The sequence below is a fragment of the Nicotiana tabacum genome, chromosome 4 (assembly GCF_000715075.1).
Source record: "Nicotiana tabacum cultivar K326 chromosome 4, ASM71507v2, whole genome shotgun sequence".
In the NCBI taxonomy this organism is placed as follows: domain Eukaryota; kingdom Viridiplantae; phylum Streptophyta; class Magnoliopsida; order Solanales; family Solanaceae; genus Nicotiana; species Nicotiana tabacum.
The window spans coordinates 4,470,954-4,490,170 of NC_134083.1; the positions used below are offsets into that span (position 1 = coordinate 4,470,954).

Sequence of the window (19,217 nt, forward strand, 5' to 3'; positions counted from 1 at the left end):
AGCAGTCGAGAGGAGCATGAGAAACATCTTCGAAGTGTGCTTCATACTTTGAAGAATAATCAGCTATATGCCAAGTTTTCAAAATGTGAGTTTTGGTTAGACTTAGTTGCCTTTTGGGGCATGTTGTATCGGCAGAAGGCCTAAAGATGGATCCTAAGAAGATTGAGGCTATTCAGAATTGGCCTAGACGTACTTCAATTACAGAGATCCGGAGTTTCCTGGGTTTCGCAGGTTATTATCGCCGGTTCATGGAAGGGTTTTCATCTATAGCAGGCCCATTGACCAAACTGACCCAGAAAGGTGTCCCATTCAGATGGTCAGACGAGTGTGAGTTGAGTTTTCAGAAACTCAAAATTGCTTTGACTACGACGCCAATGTTGGTATTACCCACAGGTTCAGGATCGTATACAGTATATTGTGATGCATCTCACATTTGGCTTGGTGCAGTATTAATGCAAGATGGCAAGGTGATTGCATATGCATCGCGGCAGTTGAAGGTTCATGAGAAGAATTATTCTGTTCTTGACTTTGAACTGGCAGCCATTGTTCATGCGCTAAAGATTTGGAGGTATTACCTCTACGGTATCTCGTGTGAGCTATTTACTGATCATCGTAGCTTTCAGTACCTGTTCAAACAAAAAGACCTTAATTCGACACAGAGAAGATGGTTGGAGTTGTTGAAAGACTATGATATCACCATTTTATATCACCCCGGAAAGGCCAATATAGTGGTCGATGCTTTGAGTAGAAAGGTTGTGAGTGTGGGCAGTCTTGTATATATTCCGGTTGGTGAGAGGCCATTAGCTGTAGATGTACAGACTTTAACTAACCAGTTCGTGAGGTTAGATGTTTCAGAACCCAGTCGGGTTCTAGCTTGCACAGTCACTTGGTCTTGTTTATATGAGCGTATCAGAGAGAGGGAGTATAATGATCCTCATTTACTTGTCCTTAAGGATACGGTGCGGCACGGTGATGCCAAACAGGTTACTGTGGGGGAAGATGGGGTTCTGCGAATGCAGGGTCATATTTGTGTACCTAATGTGGATGGGCTTCGTGAATTAATTCTTGAAAAGGCACACAGTTTCAGGTATTCTATTCATCCAGGTACCGCCAAAATGTATCAAGATTTGAGGCAATATTATTGGTGGGGGAGAATGAAAAAGGATATAGTTGCATATGTAGCTCAGTGTCTGAATTGTCAGCAAGTTAAGTACGAGCATCAGAGACCTGGTGGTTTGCTTCAGAAGTTAGAAATTCCTGAATGGAAATGGGAGCGTATCACTATGGATTTTGTTGTTGGACTCCCACGGACTCAGAGAAAATTTGACGCAGTTTGGGTCATTGTGGACAGGTTAACCAAATCAGCACATTTCATTCCAGTGGCAGTTACCTATTCTTCAGAATGGTTAGCTAAAATTTACATTCGTGAGATTGTCCGCCTTTACGGTATACCCGCGTCTATTATTTTAGATCGAGGTATGCATTTTAACTCACACTTCTAGAGAGCTGTACAGCGTGAGTTAGGCACGCGGGTTGAGTTGAGCATAACATTTCATCCACAGACAGACGGACAGTCAGAGCGCACCATTCAAATATTGAAAGATATGCTTCGTGCTTGTGTTATGGACTTTGGAGGTTCTTGGGATCAATTCTTGCCACCTGCTGAGTTTGCTTATAATAACAGCTACCAGTCGATCATTTAGATGGCTCCATATGAGGCATTATACGGAAGGCGATGTCGATCACCAGTTGGTTGGTTTGAACCGGGAGAGGCTCGATTGTTGGGTACCGATTTGGTACAGAATGCCTTGGATAAGGACAAGATTATTCAGGATCGACTTCACACAGCTCAGTCTAGGCAAAAGAGTTATGCCGACCGTAAAGTTCGTGATATTGCATTCATGGTTGGAGAAAGAATATTGCTCCGGGTTTCACCTATGAAAGGTGTAATGAGGTTCGGAAAGAAGGGCAAGTTGAGCCCTAGGTATATCAGACCTTTTAAAATTCTTGAAAGGGTGGGTGAAGTAGCCTACAGGCTTGTATTACTACCTAATTTATCAGCAGTTCATCCGGTGTTTCATGTGTCTATGCTCCGGAAATATCATGGTGATCTGTCCCATGTATTAGATTTCAGCTCAGTCCAATTGGACAAAGATTTGACTTACGAGGAGGAGCCGGTGGCTATTCTAGCCTGGCAGGTCCAACAGTTGATGTATAAAAGTTATCCTTCAGTTCGGATGTAATGGAGAGGTCAGCCGGTAGAGGCATCTACCTGGGAGTCTGAGTCGGATATGCTGAGTAAATATCCACACCTTTTCTCCAGCTCAGGTATTTTTTCTAACTCCGTTTGAGGACGAACGTTTGTTTTAGAGGTAGAGAATGTGATGACCCAAAATGTCATCTTTAAATTTAATAAGTAATTCTGTGTTCTAAGACCTCAAAAAGTACCATTTATCATTCCTCGACTTGCGTGCGCAGTCCGTATGATTTTTCGAAAAGTTTTTATGTGAAAAAAGGATTAAAAGGTGAAATAGAGCTTTAAAACTCAACTGAGTTAATTTTGGTCAACATTTTGAGAAAAAGGACCCGGACTAGTATTTTAACAATTCCGGCAGGTCCGTATCGTAATTTGGGACTTGGGCGTATGCCCGAAATCGAATTCCGAGGTCCCTAGCCCGAGATATGAAATTTTGATGAAACATTAAAAGCATGAAAGCTTAATGATTTTTAAGAAATTACTGATATTGGATTTATTGACCTCGGGTTCGTATTTTGGTTCTGAAGCCCGGTATAGGTCCACTATAATATTTATAACTTGTGTGCCGAATTTGGTGAGAATCGGAGTTGATTTGACGTGATTCGGACGTCCGGTTGTAAAAATATAAGTTTTAAAGTTTTCTTGAAAACCTTCTTTGATTTGGTGTCCGATTCGTAGTTCTAGGTGTTATTTTGGCGATTTGATTGCGCGAGCAAGTTCGTATGAGGTTTTTAGATTTGTGTGCATGTTTGGTTTGGAGTCCCAAGGGCTCGGGTGAGTTTTGGGTAGGCTATGGGATGATTTTGAACTTAGAAAATCTAGTTTTTCTGCAACTTCAGGCTTCTGGTATTTCCTTCATCGCGTTCGCGAATATACTCTCGCGAACGCGAAGGGCAAACTGGGGTGGCTGAATTTTCCATCTTCGCGAAGATTGGGTCATGAATGCAAAGCTATGGGGACTTTACCCTTCGCGAACGCGACCAACTCAACACGAACGCGAAGCTTTAGAGGCCTGGGGGAGGGGTCTGTTGTCCATCTACGCGAACGCGAGCACTGGCACGCGAACGAGAAGGCCGGTGGGAAAAAGCCTTCGCGAACGCGAAGGAGGACTCGCGAATGCGAAATCCACGTACTGCTATTCATCACGAACGCGACAGGCCCTTCGCGAACGCAAAGAAGACCTGACGCCTGTGACTTAAAACAAAACCAGAATGAGATTTTTTCCATTTTTCACAAACCCTCAATTATAGCTCAGTTTAGGGGTGATATCAAAAGAGTTTTTCACGATTTCGAACTAGGTAAGTGTTCTTTATCATATAGTGATTGTATTTCATAAATCTAAGTCTATATTCATCATTTGTTTCGGATTTAGATGAAAGAAATTGGAATTTTTGTAAAACTTGCCAAAAAATAAAAATTTAGATTTGAAGGTCCATTTGACATCAGAATTGGATAATTTTTGTATGGGTGGACTCGTCTCAAAATGGGTATTCGGATTTCGTAAGTTTTTCCGAGATTTGAGACGTGGGTCCCACTGCAGAATAATTTAATGAATTTCGAATTTTTATTCGGAAAATTTATAAATTCATATAGAATTAATTCCTATGATTCTTATTGAGTATTTTGAATTATTTGTGAATAGATTTGAAGCTTTTGGAGATAAATTTAAAAGGAAAAGTTGTGGTCGAGTAATTGATTGGAATTTGCAAAGCGAGGTAAGTGTCGTGGTTAACTTTGACTTGAGAAAATAGAACCCTTAAATTATTTGTTATGTGAAATGCATGTGAGGGACGTATAGGCGAGGTGACGAGTGTCTATACGTCGTGAAATTAATTGTTTGCCTGCTTACTTGAAAATCATAAATTGTTTTAAATCATGAATTAATTATTATAATAATTGTTTCTCTCTTATTCTTTGTCAAATATTAATTCTTGAATTCCTGCATTAATTGTTACATGCTATTTGAATTATGTGCCTTAATTGTTATTTGACATTTAGCATATTAAATATTAAACTGTATATTTTCTCTCTGATTTCCATAATAATTTGCTATTTGCCTTTGTTTGTTTCATAATTAAATCATAATTATTATATGCTTGTTGTCTTATAATTTTATATTAATTGTTATATTTATTGGAAAAATTTTTCTATAAGAATTGGTAAATGAATATGTTGGAGGAGCGGGTTGCACGCCGCAACATAATTGATTATAATGAATATATTGGAGGATCGGGTCGCACGCTGTAACAGAATTAATTATAATGAATATATTGGAGGATCGGGTTGCACGCCGCAACAGACTTATTAAAAAGTCCATATTGGAGGATCGGGTTGCACGCCGCAACAAGCTTATTAAAAGTCCATATTGGAGGATCGGGTTGCACGTCGTAACAGACTTATTTAAAAGTTGACATACTTATATATATATATATATATTGGGGGATCGGGTTGCACGCTGCAACAGAATTGAATGTGAATATATTGTGAGAGCGGGTTGCACGCTGCAACAACATTGATGGAAATGATAATTGGTTATGACTGCTGAGTTGGCTTCAATTATTATAAACGAGTTACTTGATTTATTTCTATTATTGTTGTTGCTACTAATATTGCGTACATGTAATGTAAGTGACCCGCCTTAGCCTCGTCACTACTTCGGCGAGGTTAGGCTCAGCACTTACCGGTACATGGGGTCGGTTGTACTGATACTATACTCTGCACTTCTTGTGCGAATTTTGGAGTTGGTCCCAGCGGCGTACCATAGACTTGCTCGGATTTCAGCTACTCAGAGGAGACTCGAACTATAACTGCATGACGTTCGCAGTTCTGAAGTCCCCGTCTACTTTACTTTGGCTGTGTGTTTGTTTTCAGATAGCTTTATTTTATTCAGACCTTCATTTGTATTTATTCTAGAAGCTCGTGCACTTGTGACACCAATTCTGGGATGGTATTTAGACACTGTTATTTTTATGAATTATTTACTATATTTCAGACCTTACTTCCGCGTTTCTTTCTTTGTTACTAATAAATTTAAAGATTGTTTAAAAATTGGTTAATATTATTCTAACGTTGGCTTTCCTATCAAGTGAAATGTTAGGCGTCATCACGGTCCGAAGGTGGGAATTTCGGGTCATGACATTTTTAGATTCAACACATGAGTAAAATTCTTATTCAAGTTAAAAACAAATCTTAGGGTACATAAATTTATTCCATAAAAAGAGCGTTAGAATACAGAGTAAAAATGTTAGTATATTATTAAGAATCAAAATGCTACATAAGTGTCTGAGGAAGCACAATCAAAGCTAAATTCTAAACAAGAACAAACTTTCAAGACTATATTATAAAGAGTCGACTCTGGTATAACGAGATTATTCTTTGTAGATGCCTCCGGCGGAATCGAAATAATATTTCTATGTCATTTATTACTTGCAAATATCATATCAAGAGGCATGCTACTGTTAGCAATAATAGCAAGTGGTGTACCAACAACGATTTTATTGTGAGGCCACCCACTTTAGATTTGATATACCTCTTCAAACAACTTAAATAACCATCACAGATATATCAAAGCAGAGCAATGGTGCTAATTTTAGAAGGAAATCGAAATTGATAATATGGGATGAAGCACTTATGGCTAAGTGTCAAGCGATTGAAATAATTGCCCAGAGTTCTAGAGATATGTATATTAATGAACCGTCTGGTGAAAAACTAATGGTTTGGGAGGTGAGGTTCTGTCAAGTACTACCAGTAGTTCCAAAATCGACAAAAGTAGAGACTGTAAAAGCTTGCTTGCCAAAGTTATACTGCTGGCCTCAAACGAAAAGGATTCAACTGACAAGAAATATAAAGTAAGAACAGATCCAGTATTCAGTGTCTTCTTGCTTCGTGCCGGAAACGAAGAAGAGCATCCAATAAAAGATGATTTAGTTCTTCCTGAACACTTGGTTATCAATCCCAATGGCAATAGTAGTGTATTTAATAATAAAAATATTTCTATCATTAGATTAAAACGCAATTTGTGCAAATCGCATGATAGAATTAAAAAGATATTTTAGCTAGCAGAAATGAATATGTTGATCAACTAAAGAAAAGGTTGATTGCAAAATTTTATAGTAAAAACAAAATATTTTTCAGTTTTTGACTCAACAAAAAATGATGCCAATATTTACTACCAAGAAGAATACTTAAATACTTTAGTACCAAATGGCCTTCTACCATACATGTTTGTTGTCAAGTTTCTTATTTTCTATGTATGTTAGTGTCACCGTATATATGATAGATTAAGTTAAAATTGATCTTTCATTGTATATAGGTTAATTTTGAAGAAAAATATGCCCGTCATGCCACTGGAAAACTTAGATACGTCGTATAGCTTATGTAATAGCACACAAATGGTGTATAGAAGTTTTGACAATAACGTCATACATGCAAAAATTATGATACTGGTTAATGTGCTTCTAAGTATATTCTTATCCCTGAATTCAACTTTCATCTTCCGAAACTAAGGAATATCCTTTTAAATTTGTGTGAAAATAATTTCTAGTATGTTTATGTTTTGCAAATATAATAAATAAAGCACAAGGACAAACATCCTAAATATTGGACTATATTACCGCAATATATTTTCTTGCACGAACAACTATATGTTGCACTTTCAAGAGGGATATCAAGATCGACAACAAGAGTTCTGGTTAAGGCAGAGCAACCAACGCATTAGGAGGAAACATACACAAAAAAATATTGTCCACAAAGAAGTGTTCGTTAAGATACCATCATTATAAAATACTTTTAAACTATAATATATAATTATCTAACTAACATGATAAAATTGATCATTTGTGTAAGTATTGATGATGTCCTTTTATTTTAAATTTCATGTATTATGCTAATATAATAATATTTTTCGGCATTTAGATGATTGTTGTATTATTATACATAAAATTTCTCTCATTAATTAAATTTATTGTTCCTTCATATAAATAAATATTTAAATCATCATGTGCTATTATTAACGTGCAACACACGTTCATAGATACTAGTTCTATCTATATTATTATAAAAGTATGAATATAATATTGGTTTACTCTTTATTTTTAAAAGTTATGTAAATATAGACATTGAAAAATTACCCCTTCCGTACTGTTAGACGTAGGGTCTAATATTTGCTCATAATTTTCAATTTGATCAACCCTACAGACAAAAAGATTAGAATGTGATCGAATGATTGCAATAATTCATAAAATTTTAGACCGTGATCTAACATATTCTCATAAAATTTTAGTTTTCTGAAAATATGTCTTTAGATCATGGTCTAACACATTCTCATAATTTTTTTAGTTTTTTAAAAATATGTCTTTAGATCGTGGTCTAAGAGATACCGCATAATTTGCAAAGAAAAATAAAAAGATGATTATTTACTAAACAACTTGTACAAAAAAGGGACAATCGGCATGAAAATTACTTGAATAGTTTTGCCATTTGGGTTGGCCCAGAACGAGGCATCTTGCCATTAGGGCTGACCTAAAACGGGGCTTTTGTATCTATACTCGATTTTGGGGTCACAATTGAACCTATATTTACTTTGTAAAATAAATTGCATACCTACCCACTTTACGATCAACTTTAGACTTATCGGGTCCGTAGTTAAAAACAATTAGTCTGAAGTAAAATAATTACACTTCAGGTGCACTTAAGGCCAAAAGGTCTGAAGTGCAACAAATGTTTTCCTATACTTAAGGCCAATAAGTCTGAAGTGAAAATTTTTATTTCAGATGCACTTAAGACCAAACGGTCTGAAGTGCAACCAACTTTTTCATGCGCTTAAGACCAAATATACCTGAAGTGCAAATTGCCCATAAACAGAAATTTATTCTTCGAATTTTAACAATCAAGTATACGATTTAATACCTAAATCTACTCTAAATTAGCTCAAATTTGAAACATAACCTCCAAATATCATCAAGAACAAACTCCAATCATCAATTTGTCAAAACAACAATAAATCTAACGAATCCATTTTACAATTAAGAAAAAAAACCCTAAAAAATAGTAAAACATAAAGCGCCACAACAGCTCACCATTATAAAATATCATAAACTACCTTAAAATATATTCACAAACACCATATAAAATCACTGCTACCCGAAGAAGAAGAAGAAGAAGAAGAAGAAGAAAGAGGAGAAAGCGGCCTGATTTTGTTTAAAAAGTGAGTACTGGTTAAAAAAATGAAAAAGGGCCTGAATTGCCCCTGAACTATTAGCTTTGGCCTAAAATTGTCCCTCATCCACCTATTGAGCTATATATAACCTTCATGTTAATGTTCTACCTCACAACTGCCCCTATAGTTAACCGCCAAACTCTTTTTAAAAATTAAAGTTATTTTTAATGACGTGGCATTATACTATTGGTTGATTTAAAATCCAACCAAAATATTTTCATCCCACCCATTCTACCTGACCCATCAGATTAAACCTAACATAGTCGATGATTTCTATGCCCCAAGAACCATTTCTTATTCCCCCAAAACTTACTGTGTCGACAACGATGGTGTAGGGTAAAATATCTGACTGCTCTGTGCTATATCTCTTCGAAAGATTCAAGTTAAAGATCAAATTTTAAAGTCTTTCTCTGTTCAATTAAGTTTTTACTATTTTTTTAAAAAATAAATGTGGGTAGGGATTTTGGAAATTTATCATCTAATGTTACTTTCGAGTTGTGGGAATTTTTTACTGCTTATTTGATACTTTTAATATCATTGTTAGTAGTTTTGAGGTTGCATGTGGTCCCTCTTTATTTTTTATTGTCAGTTTTTAGTATTTGTTTTATGGATGATAGCAATTTAAGGTTCCTATGGGGCCTTATTGTCTGCTCAATCAGTTCTTTATTCTAAGATTTTGTGTTTATTTTTTTATTTATAGTTGTATATGGTCCATTAAACTTTATTCTTGTCTGTACTTTAGGATATTAAATATTGGTTAATTCTTTTTTCTTTTTTTTTTTCTGTTTATGTCTGATAGGTCACTTTCCCCTTTCTTTTATGGCTTGCAAATGACTTCAATGAAGAATGATTGAAAAAGTGGACTTGATCTTGAATTATGGGGCAGATGGGTCTTGAACCCTCAATTAGTGTACATTAAAATATTAAATCACTTGTTGCAAGCCTATAATGTGGATTTATTGTCTTACATAGATATTTGTTCAGAATACATTGAAAAATGTGAGTTTAAGAAGGTGGAACAACTTCTAGTAACAGGGCCTTCGGGTAGGTACTTTCTGGTTGAAGGTGATTCACGAATCAGAACACTGCAACAACTTTTATCTAACCAGTTTATTGTACTTCAATTCTTTACTATTGAGGAGGGTGAAGAACATATGCCAGCTCCCAGCATAAGTCACCATAATGAACCTCACAGTGTCACATTAGATGTTAGGACTGATTGTGAGTCATGTGAGAAAGATGAAGCATATGAACTTGACTCTAGTGATTATAATAGTGATCAACTGGATCTCTTTAGTAAGGAAAGGACTAAAGAAGTCAATGACAACTGGACAAGTATAAAAAGTTGAAAGAGGGCATGAGTTTTAGAGACTGCTGAAGCTAAAAGAATTAAGGGGTTTTATACAATTGCTAATGGGAAGGGTCTTAAAGTTTTAGAGAGTGACACTGGTAGAGTTAGATATAAATGTGATATTGGTTGTCCCTTTAAGTGCTTGATATCTGAGGATAATAGAGATCAAGGATTTAAAATTAAGACTTTGAAAGCAAAACATAATTGTGAGCCACCATACAATGAATCTTGAATTGAAGAAGTGTACTTGTGGAGTAAGGAATTTGACAGGAATACCATGTCCTCATGCCATCAAAGCTTTAATGCATAACAAACAAGATCCATTAAGCGAGGTGCATTGGTGGTATTCAATGGAAGCTTATATGTTGGTATACATGCATAAGTTATAACATGTGAGAGATGAGAAATTCTGGAAAGTTGGGCCACAACATGCAATGGAACCACCATAAGTACATAAAATGGTGGGTAGACCAAAAGTAAAGAGAAAAGGAGAAAATGATGAGGCTAGGAAGAGGGAGGGCGTATGGTCAACTTTAAAAAAGGGACTTAAAATGACATGTGGGTTATGCGGTACAATAAGTCACAACAGAAGAAAATGCCCTTTGGTAACAGTCTTTTTCATATATTTTCTTAACTAACAAAAAAATTTAATTCATAATGTTTTCTAATGAATAAATCTTGTAGGCTAATGGTGAAGGAACTTCCCAGACAATACAAGATGTACCCTTAACGACACCCCAAGATAGTCAAAATTCATAATTTGTCTTCATGCCTACTCCTCGAGTGAGAATGACCTCTGCTCAACATTCCAGTCAATCCGCTGGACCTTCAAATATAGCTCAAGGAAAAGTATCTGTAACCAAACTTCAAACAAGGTCTGTTGCACTATCAAACACACTTCAATAATTTGTTGCACCTTCAACAATAACTAATGATGAATATTAAGATGAAGATGAAGATGAAGATGAAGATGAAGAGTCGGTTGTGATACCTAAGGTGATATCTGAAACTAAGACAAGGATTCAATAAAGAAAGTTGCATCAAGAACCTATTGGTACCGGAAAAATTAGCTTCAAAGGAGATGTAGATGGTGTCAATGTGCCTACCGATCTGCCCTATTCACCAAAGAAGCTCACATGAAAGGCAAATCAGCTATGTCCGCAAGACAGTTGGTAATAGAAAAATAAAAAAGAATTAGATAACTCAAGACCAAAAGGGCCAAGCAGTAGAGTTGTTTATTTTAGTTCAATGACTTTTGTGTGATAACTGTTATGTACTGATTGATCAGACCTTATTTTTTGTTATTTTAGTGGAGAATCAGTTGTTGATTGAGACTACATTTATGTTATTTTGAATCAACCATGAATCTGTCACAAATAAGAAATCAGATGTAATTCTGTGTGTTTTACCATTATGATGGATTTTTCAATAGTAATATTTCTTGGGTTTCTTATGTCAATCTCCAAAGAAGTGTTGCTTGTCATAAAGTGTTCTGTTTCTACATTTAACTTGTCTATTATTTTTTTATCTATTACATTATTTCTACATTTAAATTTGGGACATCTGGCTTTCACTATAAGTGTTTGTCAACCCTTTTGACGAAGTGGAGTGAGAATTAATCTTTCTTGGTTAATGATGCTTCTGCCATTATCTTGAAAAACGTTGCAAACACAACAATAGTGGTTATGGTTAGATAGTGAAGAAATGCATCAAATTTGGTTCTCAACCTTATGTCAGTGTTGGCATGATTATGAAGTTTTATAAATTGTAATTGACTTTTATTCTGCTTTTAAGAGAAATAATTTGTGATTTTTTATTTGGTATCACAGTAACACAAGAATCTACCTTAGTCCAATGAAGACTCATATGGAGTTCCATTCATTGAAGCGTATGTCTAGATCAAGGTGCTGATATATGAAAGAAATTCTTAGCTTTGGGCATGCAACATGCTATAAAAGAGAGTACTGCATTTGTTCTCAAGGAAAAAGAATGATATGTATTTGTACGCTGCATCTTTCCTTACGTAGAGAGCAAAATTTATCCAATATTGTGGCTTCAATTTACTCTTCAAATTTAATACGAGCTAACAGTTAAAATCTCATTTCTACTGCTCTGCAAAAGGTGTTCATGAACAAGGAAAGGTGCCATAGATAACTAAAAAGTTTTCATTGACCGAACATGGATTACATTACAATAAACCATTGCAAAAATCTGCAAATTTCTTTCTTTTGACAACCAAAACAACCAATCTAAACAACTAAAATCTCCAAATTTCCTTCATTAACCACCCAAAACAACTAATTGAGAAAACTAAAATCTGCAGATTTTCTTTATTTAACAACCAAAATAACCAGTTTAAATAATTAATATCAGCAAATTTCATCATTAATACAACCAGGACATCATATCTAAACCTAATTAATTTATATAAAAGAAACATAAGATATGTAGATCTATTGAAATTTTTCATCAACAATCGCAAAATATTAGAGGCCACCAACTTCAATATATCATTCTGCCAGCTACAAAAACAACAAAAATAGTCCATGACCATATCACAAGTCTTTTCCATCGCTTCAATTTCTGCTCCAAGTTTGAAACTTTCTCCTCCAATGATACATTATTCAAATATGCAGCTTGACTACCAACCATATCATCCACAATCTTTCTCATGTTGTTCCTTTCTTGACGAAGGGCATTCAACGAATTTTTTTGCTTGTGGATAAACATTGACACATGAGGTGGAAGTTCTTCATCGCGCCATTTCCAATAACGACAACCATTAGTCTCATAATGACAATATTTGTAAAATATACGACCACCATTCAAAGTTGTTGTAGCAGTAAAATGGTTGGCATTCAATCCACAATAACATGTACGGATGTCACCTTGGTCAGGAGAAGAAGCAAAAGAAGATTCAGACATTTTAAAGCTAAAACAAGATGGAGAAAATCTAAGAACTCTAATTTTCAGACTTTGAAGAGGGAAGAGTAAAAAGAACCCTAATTTACATAGGGAAAGGGAGTATTAGTTATATTTTATGAGGAGGTGGTTCTTGGGTATACAAATCATCGGCTATGTTAGGTTTAATTTGATGGGTCAGGTAGAATGATTGGGTTGGAAATATTTTGATTGGATTTTAAATCAATGAATAGTATAATGGCACGTCATTAAAAATAACTTTAATTTTAAAGAAGATTTGGGCCGTTAACTATATAGGGCAGTTGTGAGCTAGAATATTAATATTTTATATTTAACTTAATAGGTAGATAGGGGATAATTTTATACTAAATCTGAAAGTTCAGGTGCAATTCAAGCCCTTTTTCGTTTGAGCGTAGCTACAATTTTTACACCGTAAAACACATAGATGAAGCCCAAAACTCTGCACGGCCCAAGGTATTTTGTTCGTTTGGAACGTATTTTGTTCTTACAAATCAAACAGTGAACGGAACCGAAGCCGGTGCGGGGAGTTCAGGTGCCGGAAATACATCGGAACCTCAAAAGCATAACCAGTAGTCCCTACCAAGTCAAGATGGTGCTGTTTTTTGGAATTGTTCGTCCTCCTCCCCATAAACTTTTCTCTATCGCCCGTTCCACCCGCCAATTTTCCTTCACCAATAACAACAATTCACTGTTGGTATCAAGGAAAGGGTATTCTCAATTCAAACGGGTCCTCACAGCTTCTATTCATTCTAGTAAGTCTTTATATTCTCAATTCTGGTTAATTTTCAATAACTCCTTGAGCGTTTGGTTAACTACCTTGTCTTTTTTTTTTTTTTTTTTTCTGATCTTCTATAAAGAGAAGGAGACAAAGGGAATTTTTTTCACTCAAATTGAGATATAATTATAACTGAATTGCATTAATAAGATTCTTCTCACTCGACAATAAAAAAGTTTTAATCACGTTACAGGTACTGCAAGTTCTCAAACTGGAGCTGAGGTATCTACAGACAAATCTGAAATAATATTTATAGGAACAGGAACAAGTGAAGGAATTCCACGTGTGAGCTGCCTCACTAACCCCTTGAAGACATGCCCTGTAAGCCTGCAAAAACTACTCTGTGCTTATGTGGCATCTTAGAGGGTTGAAAGTATTTGCTGAATTAAATTAGTGGTTGATTTTGTATGAACTTGTCCTATTACAGGTGTGCACAAAAGCTAATGAACCGGGTAACAGAAATAGGAGACTGAACACCGGCATCCTTATTCGTCACACCAGGCCCTCTGGAAACTGTAACATCCTTATCGATGTTGGCAAGTATGTCAGAGAGACTTTAAAGTACAATAGTTAGGAATGGTGATTGAGATCAATTTTGAATCATGATAGCTTGTAAATGCTTTAGTGTTTCAATGGTTTTTCCATTTTGAGATAATTCATAATATTATTCTTGATGTTAAATTTGGAATTTAGTCATGTCAGCACTTTAACTTTACGTCCTATGCTTTTCTAGGAGTTGTTTATCCTTTCAGAGATTTATACATTAGTAGAAAGTATAAGAACTTCTAGTACTTCTTAATCTTACTCTATTATTAATTTTATTTTGTATAATATTGGCCTGGGATGAGTTTATATGGTGTAATATGGTTAGTGAGGATGCATATAGCGGGGCCCAACTTGTTTGGGCTGAGGCTTAGTTGTTGTTGTTGTTGATGATGTTTAATTTGGAGTGGAGGTAGTATTTTGAATTAAGTTGTTCAGTCAACTTGGTCAACCATGATTCAACTACATGCTTACATAGCATCATCTTGTCTAACCCTAAAGTTATCCGGAAAAATAGATAAAATTGTGGGAAAAACAAAAATCTATTGGTTCTGAGTGTTGTTGTCTAAGAGCAGTTTCTCTTTGTGCAATCCAGGTTCTTCTACCATAGTGCTCTGAGATGGTTTCCTGCTTATGGGTAAGTCTCTTGCACTTGGCCTCATCTATTACTTTGTGAATGTATGTGATGACTGATATTATCTTTGTTAAGTGGATAAACTTCATCTGCTACTATATGAAACAACAAAAGAATCTTCTTGTGTAAAGGGTTAAGGCTACATGTGTCAACCTCCTAGATTCCAGTCTTGGGTGACTCATTCTTCTGCTTTTTGTTAGGAGTACTTCATTTTGGACCTTGTTGGGAAAGTAGATAGGTAGGATCTTTATAGCAGAAGCTTCAGCCTTAGAACCTACACATGTTATAGATAATTGTGATTATCTTGATGCTGCTCTGTGTCTCCACATAGACAGTTCTATTCCTAACCACATCAACGGATCAGCATGTCATAAATTCCGCTCAATCAGTTACCATAAACTATGGTTCTTTTGTTGAATCTGTCATTATTCTTGAGTGATGTCTTTGAGTGATGACACAGTTTGCTTCTTCTAGCATGTCAAGATGGGACGATACTGCCTTTTGGCTCAATATGTTTCAATTAAAAGGTTTATAACACTCTTATAAGATTTCATATCTAGTTCTTTTGCTTATAAAGGGGAAAAAAGGAATGTCGCAAAATAACTCTTATTGTTCCCTGCCATGAAAGAAAACCTTGTAGCTAGGAAGACTGTGTATCACATTTGCTAATGGAAGTGCTGAAAACTTTTTGCCTATGAACTCTTCTTGTGTCATCCTATGAACTCTTCTCGTGTCATTCTTCTATCACTATTGCTTATGATATTGATAGAAGCTTTTCATGACCTATTGTGTGCCTGACGAGTACATGCGAGCATTAGTAGGTGATGCTGGAAACAATGTGATAGTGCTATTATTTCATTTGCTTGGTATTTCATATAGAACAAAATGTCTATTTCGTCCTAAGTATATCATGGAAGGACTTATAAATTTGTGATAGTGAACCTGATTGCATACATAAACAACGGTATAAGCTTGTTTCAAGATATAGTTTGAAGAGCATTTTGGACTCGCTGAGTTAACTTGTCTAGACAACAGAATTTCAGTATTATTCTTCTAGGATTAATTGTTTCAAACTGCTGTTTCCTTTCATTTATTGGATACTCTGATAGTATTAACTTTTCTGCCTTCTAATGAAGAAAAAGAATGTTCATAACTTTTTGCTTATGATCCGTATGCCTTACTCGTGACTAGTTCTTCTGTGTCAGGATAAGAACAGTTGACGCGGTCATTATAACTCATTCTCATGCTGATGCAATTGGAGGTCTCTGATAAAATCACTTGTGATGCTTAGTGCAATGTGGATATGTCTTTTCCTGTACATTCCCTGCATAACCCCCTCCCCAAGGTCCTCCTTTCTCTATATCTATGCAAATTGCACACGCTCCAATAAATGAAGATAATTATTGTGCAGGTTTGGATGATCTTCGCGATTGGACTAACAATGTCCATCCCTCCATTCCTATTTATGTGGCCAGTCGTGATTTTGAGGTCTGAGTTCTTCTGAAATTCATAAGATGCAGTTCTTGATTTCTATTGTTATACAATGAACATTTGTGCTACTAAATGATAATGCATCTTTACATTGTTAGCATCCCTCAGTTAGCTGAGTGATTATGGAATTGAATTCATTCATCCTTTATCATTTTCTTGATAACTAATACCTTGATCATGTGTTGTTTACTGTGTCCAAGCAAACAAATTAGAGCAGTGCAAGATCAAAGAAACTCATATAATATACAGAGAACTTCTCCTGAAGGTTCTATATATATGACTAGATTGCAAAAATGCACAATGATATAAAGTTATTCATGTACTAGTTGAAATTGTTCAAACTACTTAAAGATAGGTTGTAGGGACTGTGCAACAAACATTAAATGCTGGATCACCAAGGGCTGTGGTGAAATGGATAGGATCCCTCCACCCTTAGTCAGAGGTCTCAAGTTCGAGCCCCGGGAATGGACCTTGTAGGGAGTGCTTCACCCTTAATGGGCCATACGTGGCACAAATCCAAATCAGTCTGGTCCCAATCGGTTACCGGACATCTGGTGGCAAACCAAAAAAAAAAAAAAAAAATTAATGCTGGACGGCATATCTGTTTGCTGGAAAGATATTTTTTCCAGCTACTGGATAGAATTTCTCAAAAGTTACTACATTTTACTTAAAGTTCGCCAGTAGAGTCTGCCACTCCGAGATAGTGACATGCTTGAGTTGATGTAACTTGCTTCAGAAATTGTTATTTTTATTAGCTCAGAATGTGCACAATTTTCTTTCATTAGGTGATGAAGAAAACCCATTATTATTTGGTAGACAAAAGTGGTATCATACCGGGAGCTGCAGTCTCAGAGTTGCAATTTAACATCATAAAGGAAGATCCATTCATTGTACATGATCTTGAGGTTGAGGCTCTTTACTTTTACTCTACTAGTTGATTTAGTTGCATTCACTAATACTTTTACTCTAATAGCATCCCTTTTTATTTGTACTAAAACATTTTGCTCATAGTAAGTTGAGATGGTTAGTTATCACGGTAATGATTTCGATTGGTTTCCCTAGCAGATAATTCCTTTGCCAGTGTGGCATGGCTCTGGTTATCGTTCTTTAGGCTTTCGATTTGGGGATACCTGTTATATCAGGTAAACCTTATTCTCTCGCTTTGAAGTTTTTAGCAGCAGGCAGCAATATTAGCCACTAATGTTTTCTTTCTCCGTACCCTGGCCTGGCTTTCCTAGTGATGTAAGCGATATACCAGAAGAAACTTACCCACTTCTAAAGGACTGTGAACTCCTTATCATGGTTGGTCTTTCTCTCTCTTCCTTTGAACTCTGCTTTCCTTTAGCCAGCAATTGGTTAAGGATAAATGCTAAACTAATTAAGCAATGTCTCCTGACATTTTTAGGATGCTTTGCGGCCAGATAGATCTTCCTCCACACATTTTGGACTTCCAAGGGTGAGCTCTAATCTTTTGTATCCTTTTCTTTTCTGGGGACAGTGGTAACTAGAGATTTTAACAGTTGAATGATTACATTTCTTGTCATTGACATTTCCACGATAACATTTGAAGGCTCTGGAGGAGGTGCGGAAAATCAAACCAAAACGAACACTTTTCACAGGTATGTTGGCTCTTTCTGTTTCTATTTCATTTTTCTTTTTTTGAATTTTCGGTAGGTATGCACTTGTATATTGGCTCTTTCTTTTTCTATTTTACTTTTATTGTCTTAACTGCTGGTCCTTCGTATATGTATAAGATTCGTTTCCTTCTGCTTATGGATTTTAGACCTTATTTATCTTCTAATACTGGAGTTTTGGTATGTCTTTGAGAATTATTTTTATTATACTATGGTTATATAAATTACTTGATGAAAACTAATAATAATATTATAATTGATTCTTGATGCACATTAAGAACTTCATAGCTAACGAGCGCCTGTTTTAATACCATGTGTAGGCATGATGCATCTTATGGATCATGAAGTAGTAAATGAAAGGCTACTGAAACTGAGGGAGTCGGAAGGTATTGATGTGCAGCTTAGCTACGATGGGCTTCGAGTGCCAGTGAACTTGTAGGCTTTCAGGTCTTACTCGATTAACCTGGCTATTCTTTCTGAATAAATTGATCATTCAGGAATTTGCTTCACAGTTTTTGGGGCCGATGTGAAGTCTCGCGAATTCATTCCTATGAATATGCATATTTTAGTTTCAATGGTATGGCAGGACAACAATTGGCTTTTGCTTACCAAAACAATTTACAAGCACAAATTGGAGATGTTATTTGTATTGAAAGACTGATCTAGGATTTTAAGTCTAGCGGGAGCAAAATACAATTGCATCCAACGGATGCAGACTGCAAACTCAATATGAATATATATTTTCAACCATATATAATTTTTGAATTCCTTCATATTCTTTTTGTGTTTCTTTTATTCCTCAGCATTCAACATGGTCATGACTCCGACGTGTGTCTTCTTCCATGACATACTAACACTATGCAATTATCTTTCTTTTCCCAATTGTTGGTATTTTTAACTATATTTCAGTAGCGATTTGGAGCCTGGGCATCTTGTTTAGTAATGATGAAAGGGTTGTAAGTAAAGTTGCAGATTTTGGAATTATCAAATCGTGGTCTTTTGAAACACGAATACGACTTTAACATAACTTGAAAATTGAAAAGAGATGAATATATAGAAAATTGGAGGTGAAGAAAAGGACGAAAGGAGAAGATAACAAATGGACGATATAAAACCCTCGAGGTGTGGTTTAGTGGTCAATAAAATGAGGTGATAGCCATGATCGATGTTTCAAGTTCAAATTTCAATGGAGGTAAAAAATACTACTATGTGTTTTCTTTCTATATGTTCTAGTTTTGATTGAACAAAGAGTTATTTAGTACTTGTACTGATAGGATATAACAAGTATTATGTGGAATTAATCGAGGTGCACGTCTATTACAAAAAATTAATATTAGAAAAACAAATGGAGGGTGTGGAAAGTTCAAAATGA

General features: G+C 35.6%; 1 protein-coding gene across 1 annotated transcript; it reads left to right on the forward strand.

Moving 5' to 3' along the window:
• Positions 1-13,068: 13,068 nt before the first annotated feature.
• LOC107800701 (putative hydrolase C777.06c) lies at positions 13,069-18,618 on the forward strand. Its single transcript, XM_016623925.2, has 12 exons — positions 13,069-13,520; positions 13,737-13,864; positions 13,971-14,083; positions 14,682-14,723; positions 15,926-15,981; positions 16,132-16,208; positions 16,997-17,116; positions 17,277-17,353; positions 17,450-17,513; positions 17,617-17,667; positions 17,782-17,830; positions 18,166-18,618. The coding sequence occupies exons 1-12, from the start codon at positions 13,358-13,360 to the stop codon at positions 18,282-18,284; spliced, it is 1,059 nt and encodes a 352-aa protein (XP_016479411.1). The 5' UTR covers positions 13,069-13,357; the 3' UTR covers positions 18,285-18,618.
• The last annotated feature ends 599 nt before the right edge of the window (positions 18,619-19,217 follow it).

What these genes read in the sequence shown, in the direction of transcription:
- LOC107800701 (XM_016623925.2), top strand. Translation starts at nt 13,358, where the DNA reads ATGGTGCTGTTTTTTGGAATTGTTCGTCCTCCTCCCCATAAACTTTTC. An exon ending in TCATGCTGATGCAATTGGAG is followed by an intron (nt 15,982 to 16,131) that starts GTCTCTGATAAA and finishes ATTATTGTGCAG; the next exon opens with GTTTGGATGATCTTCGCGAT. An exon ending in TGGCCAGTCGTGATTTTGAG is followed by an intron (nt 16,209 to 16,996) that starts GTCTGAGTTCTT and finishes TTCTTTCATTAG; the next exon opens with GTGATGAAGAAAACCCATTA.